The following is a 12,107-nucleotide window of genomic DNA, read 5'->3' as shown; positions in this document are numbered from 1 at the left end:
GATGTACTGTAGCTGGGACGATGTACTGTAGCTGGGACAATGTACTGTAGCTGGGACGATGTACTGTAGCTGGGGCGATGTACTGTAGTTGGGGCGATGAACTGTAGCTGGGTCGATGTACTGTAGCTGGGTCGATGTACTGTAGCTGGGTCGATGTACTGTAGCTGGGACGATGTACTGTAGCTGGGACGATGTACTGTAGCTGGGGCGATGTACTGTAGCTGGGGCGATGTACTGTAGCTCTACGATGTACTGTAGCTCTACGATTTACGGTAGCTCTACGATGTACTGTAGCTGGACCGATGTACTGTAGCTGGGACGATGTACTGTAGCTCTACGATGTACTGTAGCTGGGACGATGTACTGTAGCTCTACGATGTACTGTAGCTGGGACGATGTACTGTAGCTGGGACGATGTACTGTAGCTGGGGCGATGTACTGTAGCTCTACGATGTACTGTAGCTCTACGATGTACTGTAGCTCTACGATGTACTGTAGCTGGACCGATGTACTGTAGCTCTAGGATGTACTGTAGCTGGGACAATGTACTGTAGCTGGGACGATGTACTTTAGCTGGGACGATGTACTGTAGCTGGGACGATGTACTGTAGCTGGGACGATGTACTGTAGCTCTACGATGTACTGTAGCTGGGACGATGTACTGTAGCTGGGACGATGTACTGTAGCTGGGACGATGTACTGTAGCTGGGACGATGTACTGTAGCTGGGACGATGTACTGTAGCTGGGACGATGTACTGTAGCTGGGACGATGTACTGTAGAAATATTGTATAAAATAAGGCAGTCTGTTTCAGTAGAATAAACCTGATACAAACATTTCTGTGACAAAAATCATCTTTCCAGTCCAAAACATCGTTTTTCTTGTTCTCATATTTCTGCTGTAGCGGGATGCCGTGAGTTCCTTTTGTCGGTCAACAGCGTTTGTGAAATCCACAGACAGGTGGGGTTGTCGATGGAAACGGGGTTGCCGATGGAAACGGGGATACCTCGTCACTTGTCCAACTGAATGTATTCAACTGAAATGTGACACAAACTCGCAGAGGTGATAAGACAACAACAACAACAACAGCTTATTCCAACAAGTTAAATGTCCCGATTCCCATCCATGGACTAAATCACTGAGACGTTATAGACAATTCAACTGTTGTTTTACAGTGCAATACAAAGATGTCCGTTCAAACTGATACTGTACTAAAATAAAATGTTTATAACGTTAATGTTTTCTTATGGATAATAATCCTCCTCATCATCGACAAGACTCAGAGAGTTATATAATAGTATGTTATTCAGCTTTGGCTTGTCTTTCTTTCATCTTTTCTTATTTTTGTTCTAATTTCTTCATCATCAGATAATTCATTACTCATTTTTTTTTCCCGTTTTATAAAGAAAATATGGAAGATTTAAAACAAAATAAAAAGACCAAATGGTCTGTAATAATGACCTGGCTATGACCAAGATGTCTGAATGTTTGTGTCTTTCACCAATGGCCTGAGGACAGTTAATTAGCTCCACCCACTGAACACCCGTGACCACACCCCCACCCCGCACAAACGTATGTCTCTGGATGCATCCCAAAATGGCACCCTATTCCCTTCACAGTGCACTACATTTGACCGGGGCCGATACGGCAATAGTGCACTACTCTTGGCACAGCCAGAAGAGGACTGGCCACCCCACATAGCCTGGTTCCTCTCTAGGTTTCATCTTAGGTTTTGGCCTTTCTAGGGAGTTTTTCCTAGCCACCGTGCTTCTACACCTGCATTGCTTGCTGTTTGGGGGTTTTAGGCTGGGTTTCTGTACAGCACTTTGAGATATCAGCTGATGTACGAAGGGCTATATAAATACATTTGATTTGATTTGATGATTTGTTCTGGTCAACAGTAGTGCACTATAAAGGGAATAGGGTGGTATATGGAACGCAATTTTAGTGTGTTTAGGACGGCCTCGTGTCCCATCCCGTCGCTACAGGTCCTCTAGTGGACGAGGTGCTTCTGAAGGACAAAGAAACAAAGGAAGTACAGCTAGAAGACATAGTAAAAGGTCATGGTGGCAGCTGGTGGAGGTGGAGTGTAGTTCGACCTGGTGGCCACCGGGGGGCGATATAGGGATTTATCCGGTCGGAATGCCCACCACACACTGGGTAGTACGGTCTGACGTGGATTTGACATTGTTGGCCATCCCAAATGGAACCCTATTCTCTATATAAAGTGCACTTCTTATGGCCAGAGCCCCATAGACTCTTTTATCCTAAAAGTAGTGCACTATATAGGGAATAGGGTGCCATTTAGGAGGGAAAACTGTGTAATGTGACCTGTCCCATCAGCTGATCCTCCAAACAGTTTTTCATTGGAGGTGCCTGAGACTTGAAACCACCTGACATCTCAATGTTCAGTTTGTTCGTGTGTTTCTCCGTAGCTCTAACCAACAGTGCAGTCAGTCTGCAGAGAGACAGTAACATCAGCCGGCCTCTGACTGACAGAGAGAGAGAGAGAGAGGCAGGGGGAACCCGTGTGTGAGTACTAAGGGGATGGTACGTCCATCACCAGGTTGGCTGGGAGAAGAACAGTCCCTCACACAGCCTCCCTGGCAGCAGTAGGAGCATACAGACAAGCCCACCAGGCACTGGTAGTTTATAAGGACTCTGAGGCGCCGTGTGTCTGTCCATCATCCATCCTCAGCTAGCGAGGTTTTATGTACGAAGCAAGAGCCTGGTGTTGCTGCAGCATGTCCGTCCGTCCGTATGTGTTGTCTCTGTTGGACGGACATGTGGACGCTTGATGGCGTGTTACAGAAGCAGAAGAGTGAAGGCTTGGTAGCCCCTGGACGGACAGGAACCAAGGAGGGGCCCGGGGCCTGGCGTCGACCCCAGTCAGGGTGCTCCTACTCTGGGGGAGGACGCAGGCAGACAAGAACCAAGGAGGGGCCCGGGGCCTGGCGTCGACCCCAGTCAGGGTGCTCCTACTCTGGGGGAGGACGCAGGCTGTGCAGCTTCCGCTCGTCCAGGCCTTTCCAATACTTGAAGTTGTTGTCCAGGTGCTGCATGAGGTTGGGAAGGTCTGCGAACGCTGGGGACAAAAGATCATTGAATGATTGATTTAGGACGGATTAAAATGAGGCTGCACAGTCAGTACCGTCAGTACCGTACAGATGTACTGACTAAGTCTCTCTGGAGAACAGCAGTCTGATAAATGGCCAATATGTAAAAGGTCAAAACAGACAGGGCAGCACATGAAGGTATCTAGCAAAGAACTGATTTAAGAGTAAAGGTATTCAGCATTAAATAATGATCCAGAAAGATCCTGATAGTCTATAGGACAACAGATGTGTGGGCCTGTTGTGGACTAAACAGGAGACTATGTAGTTACAGTGGGGCAAAAAAGTATTTAGTCAGCCACCAATTGTGCAAGTTCTCCCACTTAAAAATATGAAAGAGGCCTGTAATTTTCATCATAGGTACACTTCAACTATGACAGACAAAATTAGCATTTTTTTCCAGAAAATCACATTGTAGGATTTTTAATGAATTTATTTGCAAATGATGGTGGAAAATAAGTATTTGGTCAATAACAAAAGTTTATCTCAATACTTTGTTATATACCCTTTGTTGGCAATGACAGAGGTCAAACGTTTTCTGTAAGTCTTCACAAGGTTTTCACACACTGTTGCTGGTATTTTGTCCCATTCCTCCATGCAGATCTCCTCTAGAGCAGTGATGTTTTGGGGCTGTTGCTGGGCAACACGGACTTTCAACTCCCTCCAAAGATTTTCTATGGGGTTGAGATCTGGAGACTGGCTAGGCCACTCCAGGACCTTGAAATGCTTCTTACGAAGCCACTCCTTCGTTGCCCGGGCGGTGTGTTTGGGATCATTGTCATGCTGAAAGACCCAGCCACATTTCATCTTCAATGCCCTTGGTGATGGAAGGAGGTTTTCACTCAAAATCTCACGATATATGGCCCCATTCATTTTTTCCTTTACACGGATCAGTCGTCCTGGTAGCTTTGCAGAAAAACAGCCCCAAAGCATGATGTTTCCACCCCCATGCTTCACAGTAGGTATGGTGTTCTTTGGATGCAACTCAGCATTCTTTGTCCTCCAAACACGACGAGTTGAGTTTTTACCAAAAAGTTATATTTTGGTTTCATCTGACCATATGACATTCTCCCAATCTTCTTCTGGATCATCCAAATGCTCTCTAGCAAACTTCAGACGGGCCTGGACATGCACTGGCTTAAGCAGGGGGACACGTCTGGCACTGCAGGATTTGAGTCCCTGGCGGCGTAGTGTGTTACTGATGGTAGGCTTTGTTACTTTGTTCCCAGCTCTCTGCAGGTCATTCACTAGGTCCCCCCGTGTGGTTCTGGGATTTTTGCTCACCGTTCTTGTGATCATTTTGACCCCAGGGGGTGAGATCTTGCGTGGAGCCCCAGATCGAGGGAGATTATCAGTGGTCTTGTATGTCTTCCATTTCCTAATATTTGCTCCCACAGTTGATTTCTTCAAACCAAGCTGCTTACCTATTGCAGATTCAGTCTTCCCAGCCTGGTGCAGGTCTACAATTTTGTTTCTTGTGTCCTTTGGCAGCTCTTTGGTCTTGGCCATAGTGGAGTTTGGAGTGTGACTATTTGAGGTTGTGGACAGGTGTCTTCTATACTGATAAAAAGTTCAAACAGGTGCCATTAATACAGGTAACGAGTGGAGGACAGAGGAGCCTCTTAAAGAAGAAGTTAAAAGTCTGTGAGAGTCAGAAATCTTGCTAGTTTGTAGGTGACCAAATACTTATTTTCCACCATAATTTGCAAATAAATTCATTAAAAATCCTACAATGTGATTTTCTGGATTTTTTTTCTCATTTTGTCTGTCATAGTTGAAGTGTACCTATGATGAAAATGACCGGCCTCTCTCATCTTTTTAAGTGGGAGAACTTGCACAATTGGTGGCAGACTAAATACTTTTTTGCCCCACTGTATATTGTACTGTACTGTAGACTATGTAGTTATACTGTAGACTATGTAGCTGTACTGTAGACTATGTAGCTGTACTGTAGACTATGTAGCTATACTGTAGACTATGTAGTTATACTGTAGACTATGTAGTTATATTGTAGACTATGTAGCCATACTGTAGCTGTACTGTAGACTATGTAGTTATACTGTAGACTATGTAGCTATACTGTAGACTATGTAGCTATACTGTAGACTATGTAGCTATACTGTAGACTATGTAGCTGTACTGTAGACTATGTAGCTGTACTGTAGACTATGTAGCTATACTGTAGACTATGTAGTTATACTGTAGACTATGTAGTTATATTGTAGACTATGTAGCCATACTGTAGCTGTAATGTAGACTATGTAGTTATATTGTAGACTATGTAGTTATACTGTAGACTATGTAGTTATATCGTAGACTATGTAGCCATACTGTAGCTGTACTGTAGACTATGTAGTTATATTGTAGACTATGTAGCCATACTGTAGCTGTACTGTAGACTATGTAGTTATACTGTAGACTATGTAGCTATACTGTAGACTATGTAGCTATACTGTAGACTATGTAGCTGTACTGTAGCTGTACTTTAGACTATGTAGCCTTACTGTAGCTATACTGTAGACTATGTAGCTATACTGTAGCTGTACTGTACTGACCGGCCTCTCTCATCTTTTTAAGTGGGAGAACTTGCACAATTGGTGGCAGACTAAATACTTTTTTGCCCCACTGTATATTGTACTGTACTGTAGACTATGTAGCTATGCTGTAGACTATGTAGCTATACTGTAGACTATGTAGCTGTACTGTAGACTATGTAGCTGTACTGTAGACTATGTAGCTATACTGTAGCTGTACTATAGACTACGTAGCTGTACTATAGACTACGTAGCTATACTGTAGACTATGTAGTTATACTGTAGACTATGTAGCTGTACTGTAGACTACGTAGCTGTACTATAGACTACGTAGCTATACTGTAGACTATGTAGTTATACTATAGACTACGTAGCTGTACTACAGACTACATAGCTGTACTATAGACTACGTAGCTGTACTATAGACTACGTAGCTGTACTGTTTAGACAATAGATGGAAAACTGACAGCTGACGGTTCTGTAGGCCCGTGGACTAATTTCCAAAAATTATAATTTTTGTACATTATTTTTGGAACTCAAGTCGGGGTCTCAACTTCCTGTTGAGAGTTATAACAGAAGAATACACACGGTGGCACTTCTTACTGTGGGTTTGTATCAGCAGTTTTCCTCTTGTTATGTCAGTCACTGACAGTCACTTACCCATGTCAGATAAAACACATTTAGATCGGTACATTAGTCTAGCCAGCCTTAAGGTGTTAGGGAAGGTTGCTCGTGATGCGAGCGTCTTTGCCCCCAAAACACTGACTGTGTTAGCTGCTGAGCTGAAGCTTAGACATTAGATTCAGGGAGCTGCTGAGCTGAAGCTTAGACATTAGATTCAGGGAGCTGCTGAGCTGAAGCTTAGGCATTAGATTCAGGGAGCTGCTGAGCTGAAGCTTAGGCATTAGATTCAGGGAGCTGCTGAGCTGAAGTTTAGGCATTAGATTCAGGGAGCTGCTGAGCTGAAGCTTAGGCATTAGATTCAGGGAGCTGATGAGCTGAAGCTTAGGCATTAGATTCAGGGAGCTGCTGAGCTGAAGCTTAGGCATTAGATTCAGGGAGCTGCTGAGCTGAAGCTTAGACATTATATTCAGGGAGCTGCTGAGCTGAAGCTTAGACGTTAGATTCAGGGAGCTGCTGAGCTGAAGCTTAGGCATTAGACTCAGGGAGCTGCTGAGCTGAAGTTTAGGCATTAGATTCAGGGAGCTGCTGAGCTGAAGCTTAGGCATTAGATTCAGGGAGCTGCTGAGCTGAAGCTTAGACATTAGATTCAGGGAGCTGCTGAGCTGAAGCTTAGGCATGAGATTCAGGGAGCTGCTGAGCTGAAGCATAGGCATTAGATTCAGGGAGCTGCTGAGCTGAAGCTTAGACATTAGATTCAGTGTGCTGCTGAGCTGAAGCTTAGACATTAGATTCAGGGAGCTGATGAGCTGAAGTTTAGGCATTAGATTCAGGGAGCTGCTGAGCTGAAGCTTAGGCATTAGATTCAGGGAGCTGCTGAGCTGAAGCTTAGACATTAGATTCAGGGAGCTGCTGAGCTGAAGCTTAGGCATTAGACTCAGGGAGCTGCTGAGCTGAAGCTTAGGCATTAGATTCAGGGAGCTGCTGAGCTGAAGCTTAGACATTAGATTCAGTGAGCTGCTGAGCTGAAGCTTAGACATTAGATTCAGGGAGCTGATGAGCTGAAGCTTAGGCATTAGATTCAGGGAGCTGCTGAGCTGAAGCTTAGGCATTAGATTCAGGGAGCTGCTGAGCTGAAGCTTAGGCATTAGATTCAGGGAGCTGCTGAGCTGAAGCTTAGACATTAGATTCAGGGAGCTGCTGAGCTGAAGCTTAGGCATTAGATTCAGGGAGCTGCTGAGCTGAAGTTTAGGCATTAGATTCAGGGAGCTGCTGAGCTGAAGCTTAGGCATTAGATTCAGGGAGCTGCTGAGCTGAAGCTTAAACATTAGATTCAGGGAGCTGCTGAGCTGAAGCTTAGGCATTAGACTCGGGGAGCTGCTGAGCTGAAGCTTAGGCATTAGATTCAGGGAGCTGATGAGCTGAAGCTTAGACATTAGATTCAGTGAGCTGCTGAGCTGAAGCTTAGACATTAGATTCAGGGAGCTGCTGAGCTGAAGCTTAGGCATTAGATTCAGGGAGCTGCTGAGCTGAAGTTTAGGCATTAGATTCAGGGAGCTGCTGAGCTGAAGCTTAGGCATTAGATTCAGGGAGCTGATGAGCTGAAGCTTAGGCATTAGATTCAGGGAGCTGCTGAGCTGAAGCTTAGGCATTAGATTCAGGGAGCTGCTGAGCTGAAGCTTAGACATTATATTCAGGGAGCTGCTGAGCTGAAGCTTAGACGTTAGATTCAGGGAGCTGCTGAGCTGAAGCTTAGGCATTAGACTCAGGGAGCTGCTGAGCTGAAGTTTAGGCATTAGATTCAGGGAGCTGCTGAGCTGAAGCTTAGGCATTAGATTCAGGGAGCTGCTGAGCTGAAGCTTAGACATTAGATTCAGGGAGCTGCTGAGCTGAAGCTTAGGCATTAGACTCAGGGAGCTGCTGAGCTGAAGCTTAGGCATTAGATTCAGGGAGCTGCTGAGCTGAAGCTTAGACATTAGATTCAGTGTGCTGCTGAGCTGAAGCTTAGACATTAGATTCAGGGAGCTGATGAGCTGAAGTTTAGGCATTAGATTCAGGGAGCTGCTGAGCTGAAGCTTAGGCATTAGATTCAGGGAGCTGCTGAGCTGAAGCTTAGACATTAGATTCAGGGAGCTGCTGAGCTGAAGCTTAGGCATTAGACTCAGGGAGCTGCTGAGCTGAAGCTTAGGCATTAGATTCAGGGAGCTGCTGAGCTGAAGCTTAGACATTAGATTCAGTGAGCTGCTGAGCTGAAGCTTAGACATTAGATTCAGGGAGCTGATGAGCTGAAGCTTAGGCATTAGATTCAGTGAGCTGCTGAGCTGAAGCTTAGGCATTAGATTCAGGGAGCTGCTGAGCTGAAGCTTAGGCATTAGATTCAGGGAGCTGCTGAGCTGAAGCTTAGACATTAGATTCAGGGAGCTGCTGAGCTGAAGCTTAGGCATTAGATTCAGGGAGCTGCTGAGCTGAAGATTAGGCATTAGATTCAGGGAGCTGCTGAGCTGAAGCTTAGGCATTAGATTCAGGGAGCTGCTGAGCTGAAGCTTAAACATTAGATTCAGGGAGCTGCTGAGCTGAAGCTTAGGCATTAGACTCGGGGAGCTGCTGAGCTGAAGCTTAGGCATTAGATTCAGGGAGCTGATGAGCTGAAGCTTAGACATTAGATTCAGTGAGCTGCTGAGCTGAAGCTTAGACATTAGATTCAGGGAGCTGCTGAGCTGAAGCTTAGGCATTCGATTCAGGGAGCTGCTGAGCTGAAGCTTAGACATTAGATTCAGGGAGCTGCTGAGCTGAAGCTTAGGCATTAGATTCAGGGAGCTGCTGAGCTGAAGCTTAGGCATTAGATTCAGGGAGCTGCTGAGCTGAAGCTTAGGCATTATATTCAGGGAGCTGCTGAGCTGAAGCTTAGACATTAGATTCAGTGAGCTGCTGAGCTGAAGCTTAGACATTAGATTCAGGGAGCTGCTGAGCTGAAGCTTAGGCATTAGATTCAGGGAGCTACTGAGGTGAAGCTTAGGCATTAGATTCAGGGAGCTGCTGAGCTGAAGCTTAGGCATTAGATTGAGGGAGCTGCTGAGCTGAAGCTTAGGCATTAGATTCAGGGAGCTGCTGAGCTGAAGCTTAGACATTAGATTCAGGGAGCTGCTGAGCTGAAGCTTAGGCATTCGATTCAGGGAGCTGCTGAGCTGAAGCTTAGGCATTAGATTCAGGGAGCTGCTGAGCTGAAGCTTAGACATTAGATTCAGGGAGCTGCTGAGCTGAAGCTTAGACATTAGACTCAGGGAGCTGCTGAGCTGAAGCTTAGGCATTAGATTCAGGGAGCTGCTGAGCTGAAGCTTAGGCATTAGATTCAGGGAGCTGCTGAGGTGAAGCTTAGTCATTAGATTCAGGGATCTAACTAGTCACCAAGTCCTCTGTTATATGGAGCAGATAGGGTTAACAGTCACTACCATCCCAAGCATCGAAACACTGTTAGCCCGCTGAGCTGAAGCCTTAGATCAGGTAGCTAACGTAAGTCCTTACCATCCCAGGCGTCGAACATGTCTGTGATGAAGTAGTCTATGAAGGAGATCTGGGACTTAGGAATGCTGCAGGTGTTCCTGTCAAACACAGGCATGACCACCGGTAGACTCTGCCTCTTCTCCTCGTCAGTCTGAAACACACACACACACACACACACACACACACACACACAAACAGTGTCTTTAATGAGTGTGTACCAATATTTCCTGACTGGCACAGTACATCAAATCAAAACAATCAATGAATGCTGCTCCAGTATGCTGTGTGTTTCCCATTCCACATCAGCTAACTGCTGAATGCCCAAAGGTCCTCTGTTCTACTGTATCTATTAGTGTTCCACACCGCAGCATCACGTCTCTCTCCTCTCCCCACTGTCCTGTACCTGTGCAAAGTATTCCTCTGAGATGCGCCCGGCCCATTCTATGCACAGCTCCAGCGGTCGGCACGGATTGGAGATGTCGGCACACTTGATCAGCATGCGCTTGACAAGGATCCGGTTGTCTGGGGACGTTAGGATGCCTTTGACAGACTCCTCGTCGCCGATTCCCTAAGGAGAGGGGACACGGACACACACACACACACACACACACACACACACACACACACACACACACACACACACACACACACACACATACGCACCGTCAGCTCTAGAGCACACACATGATTTTAGTTAGTTTGATTGCTAACTGTGTTAGAGTTAGTTTGATTGCTGTGTTAGACAGGGTTAGTTTGGTTGCTGTGTTAGACAGGGTTAGTTTGATTGCTGTGTTAGACAGGGTTAGTTTGATTGTTGTGTTAGACAGGGTTAGTTTGATTGCTGTGTTAGACAGAGTTAGTTTGATTGCTGTGTTAGACAGAGTTAGTGTGGTTGCTAACTGTGTTAGACAGAGTTAGTGTGGTTGCTAACTGTGTTAGACAGGGTTAGTTTGGTTGCTGTGTTAGACAGGGTTAGTTTGATTGTTGTGTTAGACAGGGTTAGTTCGATTGCTGTGTTAGACAGAGTTAGTTTGATTGCTGTGTTAGACAGAGTTAGTTTGATTGATGTGTTAGACAGTTAGTGTGGTTGCTAACTGTGTTAGACAGAGTTAGTTTGGTTGCTAACTGTCTTAGACAAAGTTAGTTTGATTGCTAACTGTGTTAGTCAGAGTTAGTGTGGTTGCTGTGTTAGACACAGAGTTAGTTTGGTTGCTGTGTTAGACAGTTAGTTTGATTGCTGTGTTAGACAGTTAGTTTGGTTGCTGTGTTAGACAGAGTTAGTTTGATTGCTAACTGTGTTAGACAGAGTTAGTTTGGTTGCTGTGTTAGACAGTTAGTTTGGTTGCTGTGTTAGACAGTTAGTTTGGTTGCTGTGTTAGACAGTTAGTTTGGTTGCTGTGTTAGACAGTTAGTTTGATTGCTCTGTTAGACAGTTAGTTTGATTGCTGTGTTAGACAGTTAGTTTGATTGCTGTGTTAGACAGTTAGTTTGATTGCTGTGTTAGACAGTTAGTTTGGTTGCTGTGTTAGACAGAGTTAGTTTGATTGCTAACTGTGTTAGACAGAGTTAGTTTGATTGCTAACTGTGTTAGACAGAGTTAGTTTGGTTGCTGTGTTAGACAGTTAGTTTGGTTGCTGTGTTAGACAGTTAGTTTGGTTGCTAACTGTGTTAGACAGTTAGTTTGGTTGCTGTGTTAGACAGTTAGTTTGGTTGCTAACTGTGTTAGACAGTTAGTTTGGTTGCTAACTGTGTTAGACAGTTAGTTTGGTTGCTGTGTTAGACAGTTAGTTTGGTTGCTAACTGTGTTAGACAGAGTTAGTTTGGTTGCTAACTGTGTTAGACAGAGTTAGTTTGGTTGCTAACTGTGTTAGACAGTTAGTTTGGTTGCTGTGTTAGACAGTTAGTGTGGTTGCTGTGTTAGACAGAGTTAGTTTGGTTGCTGTGTTAGACAGTTAGTGTGGTTGCTGTGTTAGACAGTTAGTTTGGTTGCTGTGTTAGACAGTTAGTTTGATTGCTGTGTTAGACAGTTAGTTTGGTTGCTGTGTTAGACAGTTAGTTTGGTTGCTGCGTTAGACAGAGTTAGTTTGGTTCCTGTGTTAGACAGTTAGTGTGGTTGCTGTGTTAGACAGTTAGTTTGGTTGCTGTGTTAGACAGAGTTAGTTTGATTGCTAACTGTGTTAGACAGAGTTAGTTTGGTTGCTGTGTTAGACAGTTAGTTTGGTTGCTGTGTTAGACAGTTAGTTTGGTTGCTAACTGTGTTAGACAGTTAGTTTGGTTGCTGTGTTAGACAGTTAGTTTGGTTGCTAACTGTGTTAGACAGTTAGTTTGGTTGCTAACT

General features: G+C 44.9%; 1 protein-coding gene across 2 annotated transcripts in view; it reads right to left on the bottom strand.

Annotated features, from left to right (window-relative positions):
• Positions 1 to 2,916: 2,916 nt before the first annotated feature.
• The window catches only part of LOC139384455 (high affinity cAMP-specific and IBMX-insensitive 3',5'-cyclic phosphodiesterase 8A-like), a 185,316-nt gene continuing 176,125 nt past the window's right edge, over positions 2,917 to 12,107 (bottom strand). For both annotated transcript variants that reach the window (XM_071129225.1, XM_071129226.1), the window contains exons 20-22: positions 10,173 to 10,337; positions 9,791 to 9,920; positions 2,917 to 3,085 (exon numbers count right to left, since the gene is read on the bottom strand). In XM_071129225.1, the coding sequence (XP_070985326.1) occupies positions 2,979 to 3,085; positions 9,791 to 9,920; positions 10,173 to 10,337 (402 nt within the window). In that variant the 3' untranslated portion in view covers positions 2,917 to 2,978. The remainder of the gene's footprint in view (positions 3,086 to 9,790; positions 9,921 to 10,172; positions 10,338 to 12,107) is intronic.

Source organism: Oncorhynchus clarkii, chromosome 26, assembly GCF_045791955.1.
Source record: "Oncorhynchus clarkii lewisi isolate Uvic-CL-2024 chromosome 26, UVic_Ocla_1.0, whole genome shotgun sequence".
NCBI lineage: Eukaryota > Metazoa > Chordata > Actinopteri > Salmoniformes > Salmonidae > Oncorhynchus > Oncorhynchus clarkii.
The sequence above is the reverse complement of the archived record's forward strand: the minus strand, read 5'-3'. Positions and strand labels throughout refer to the sequence as shown.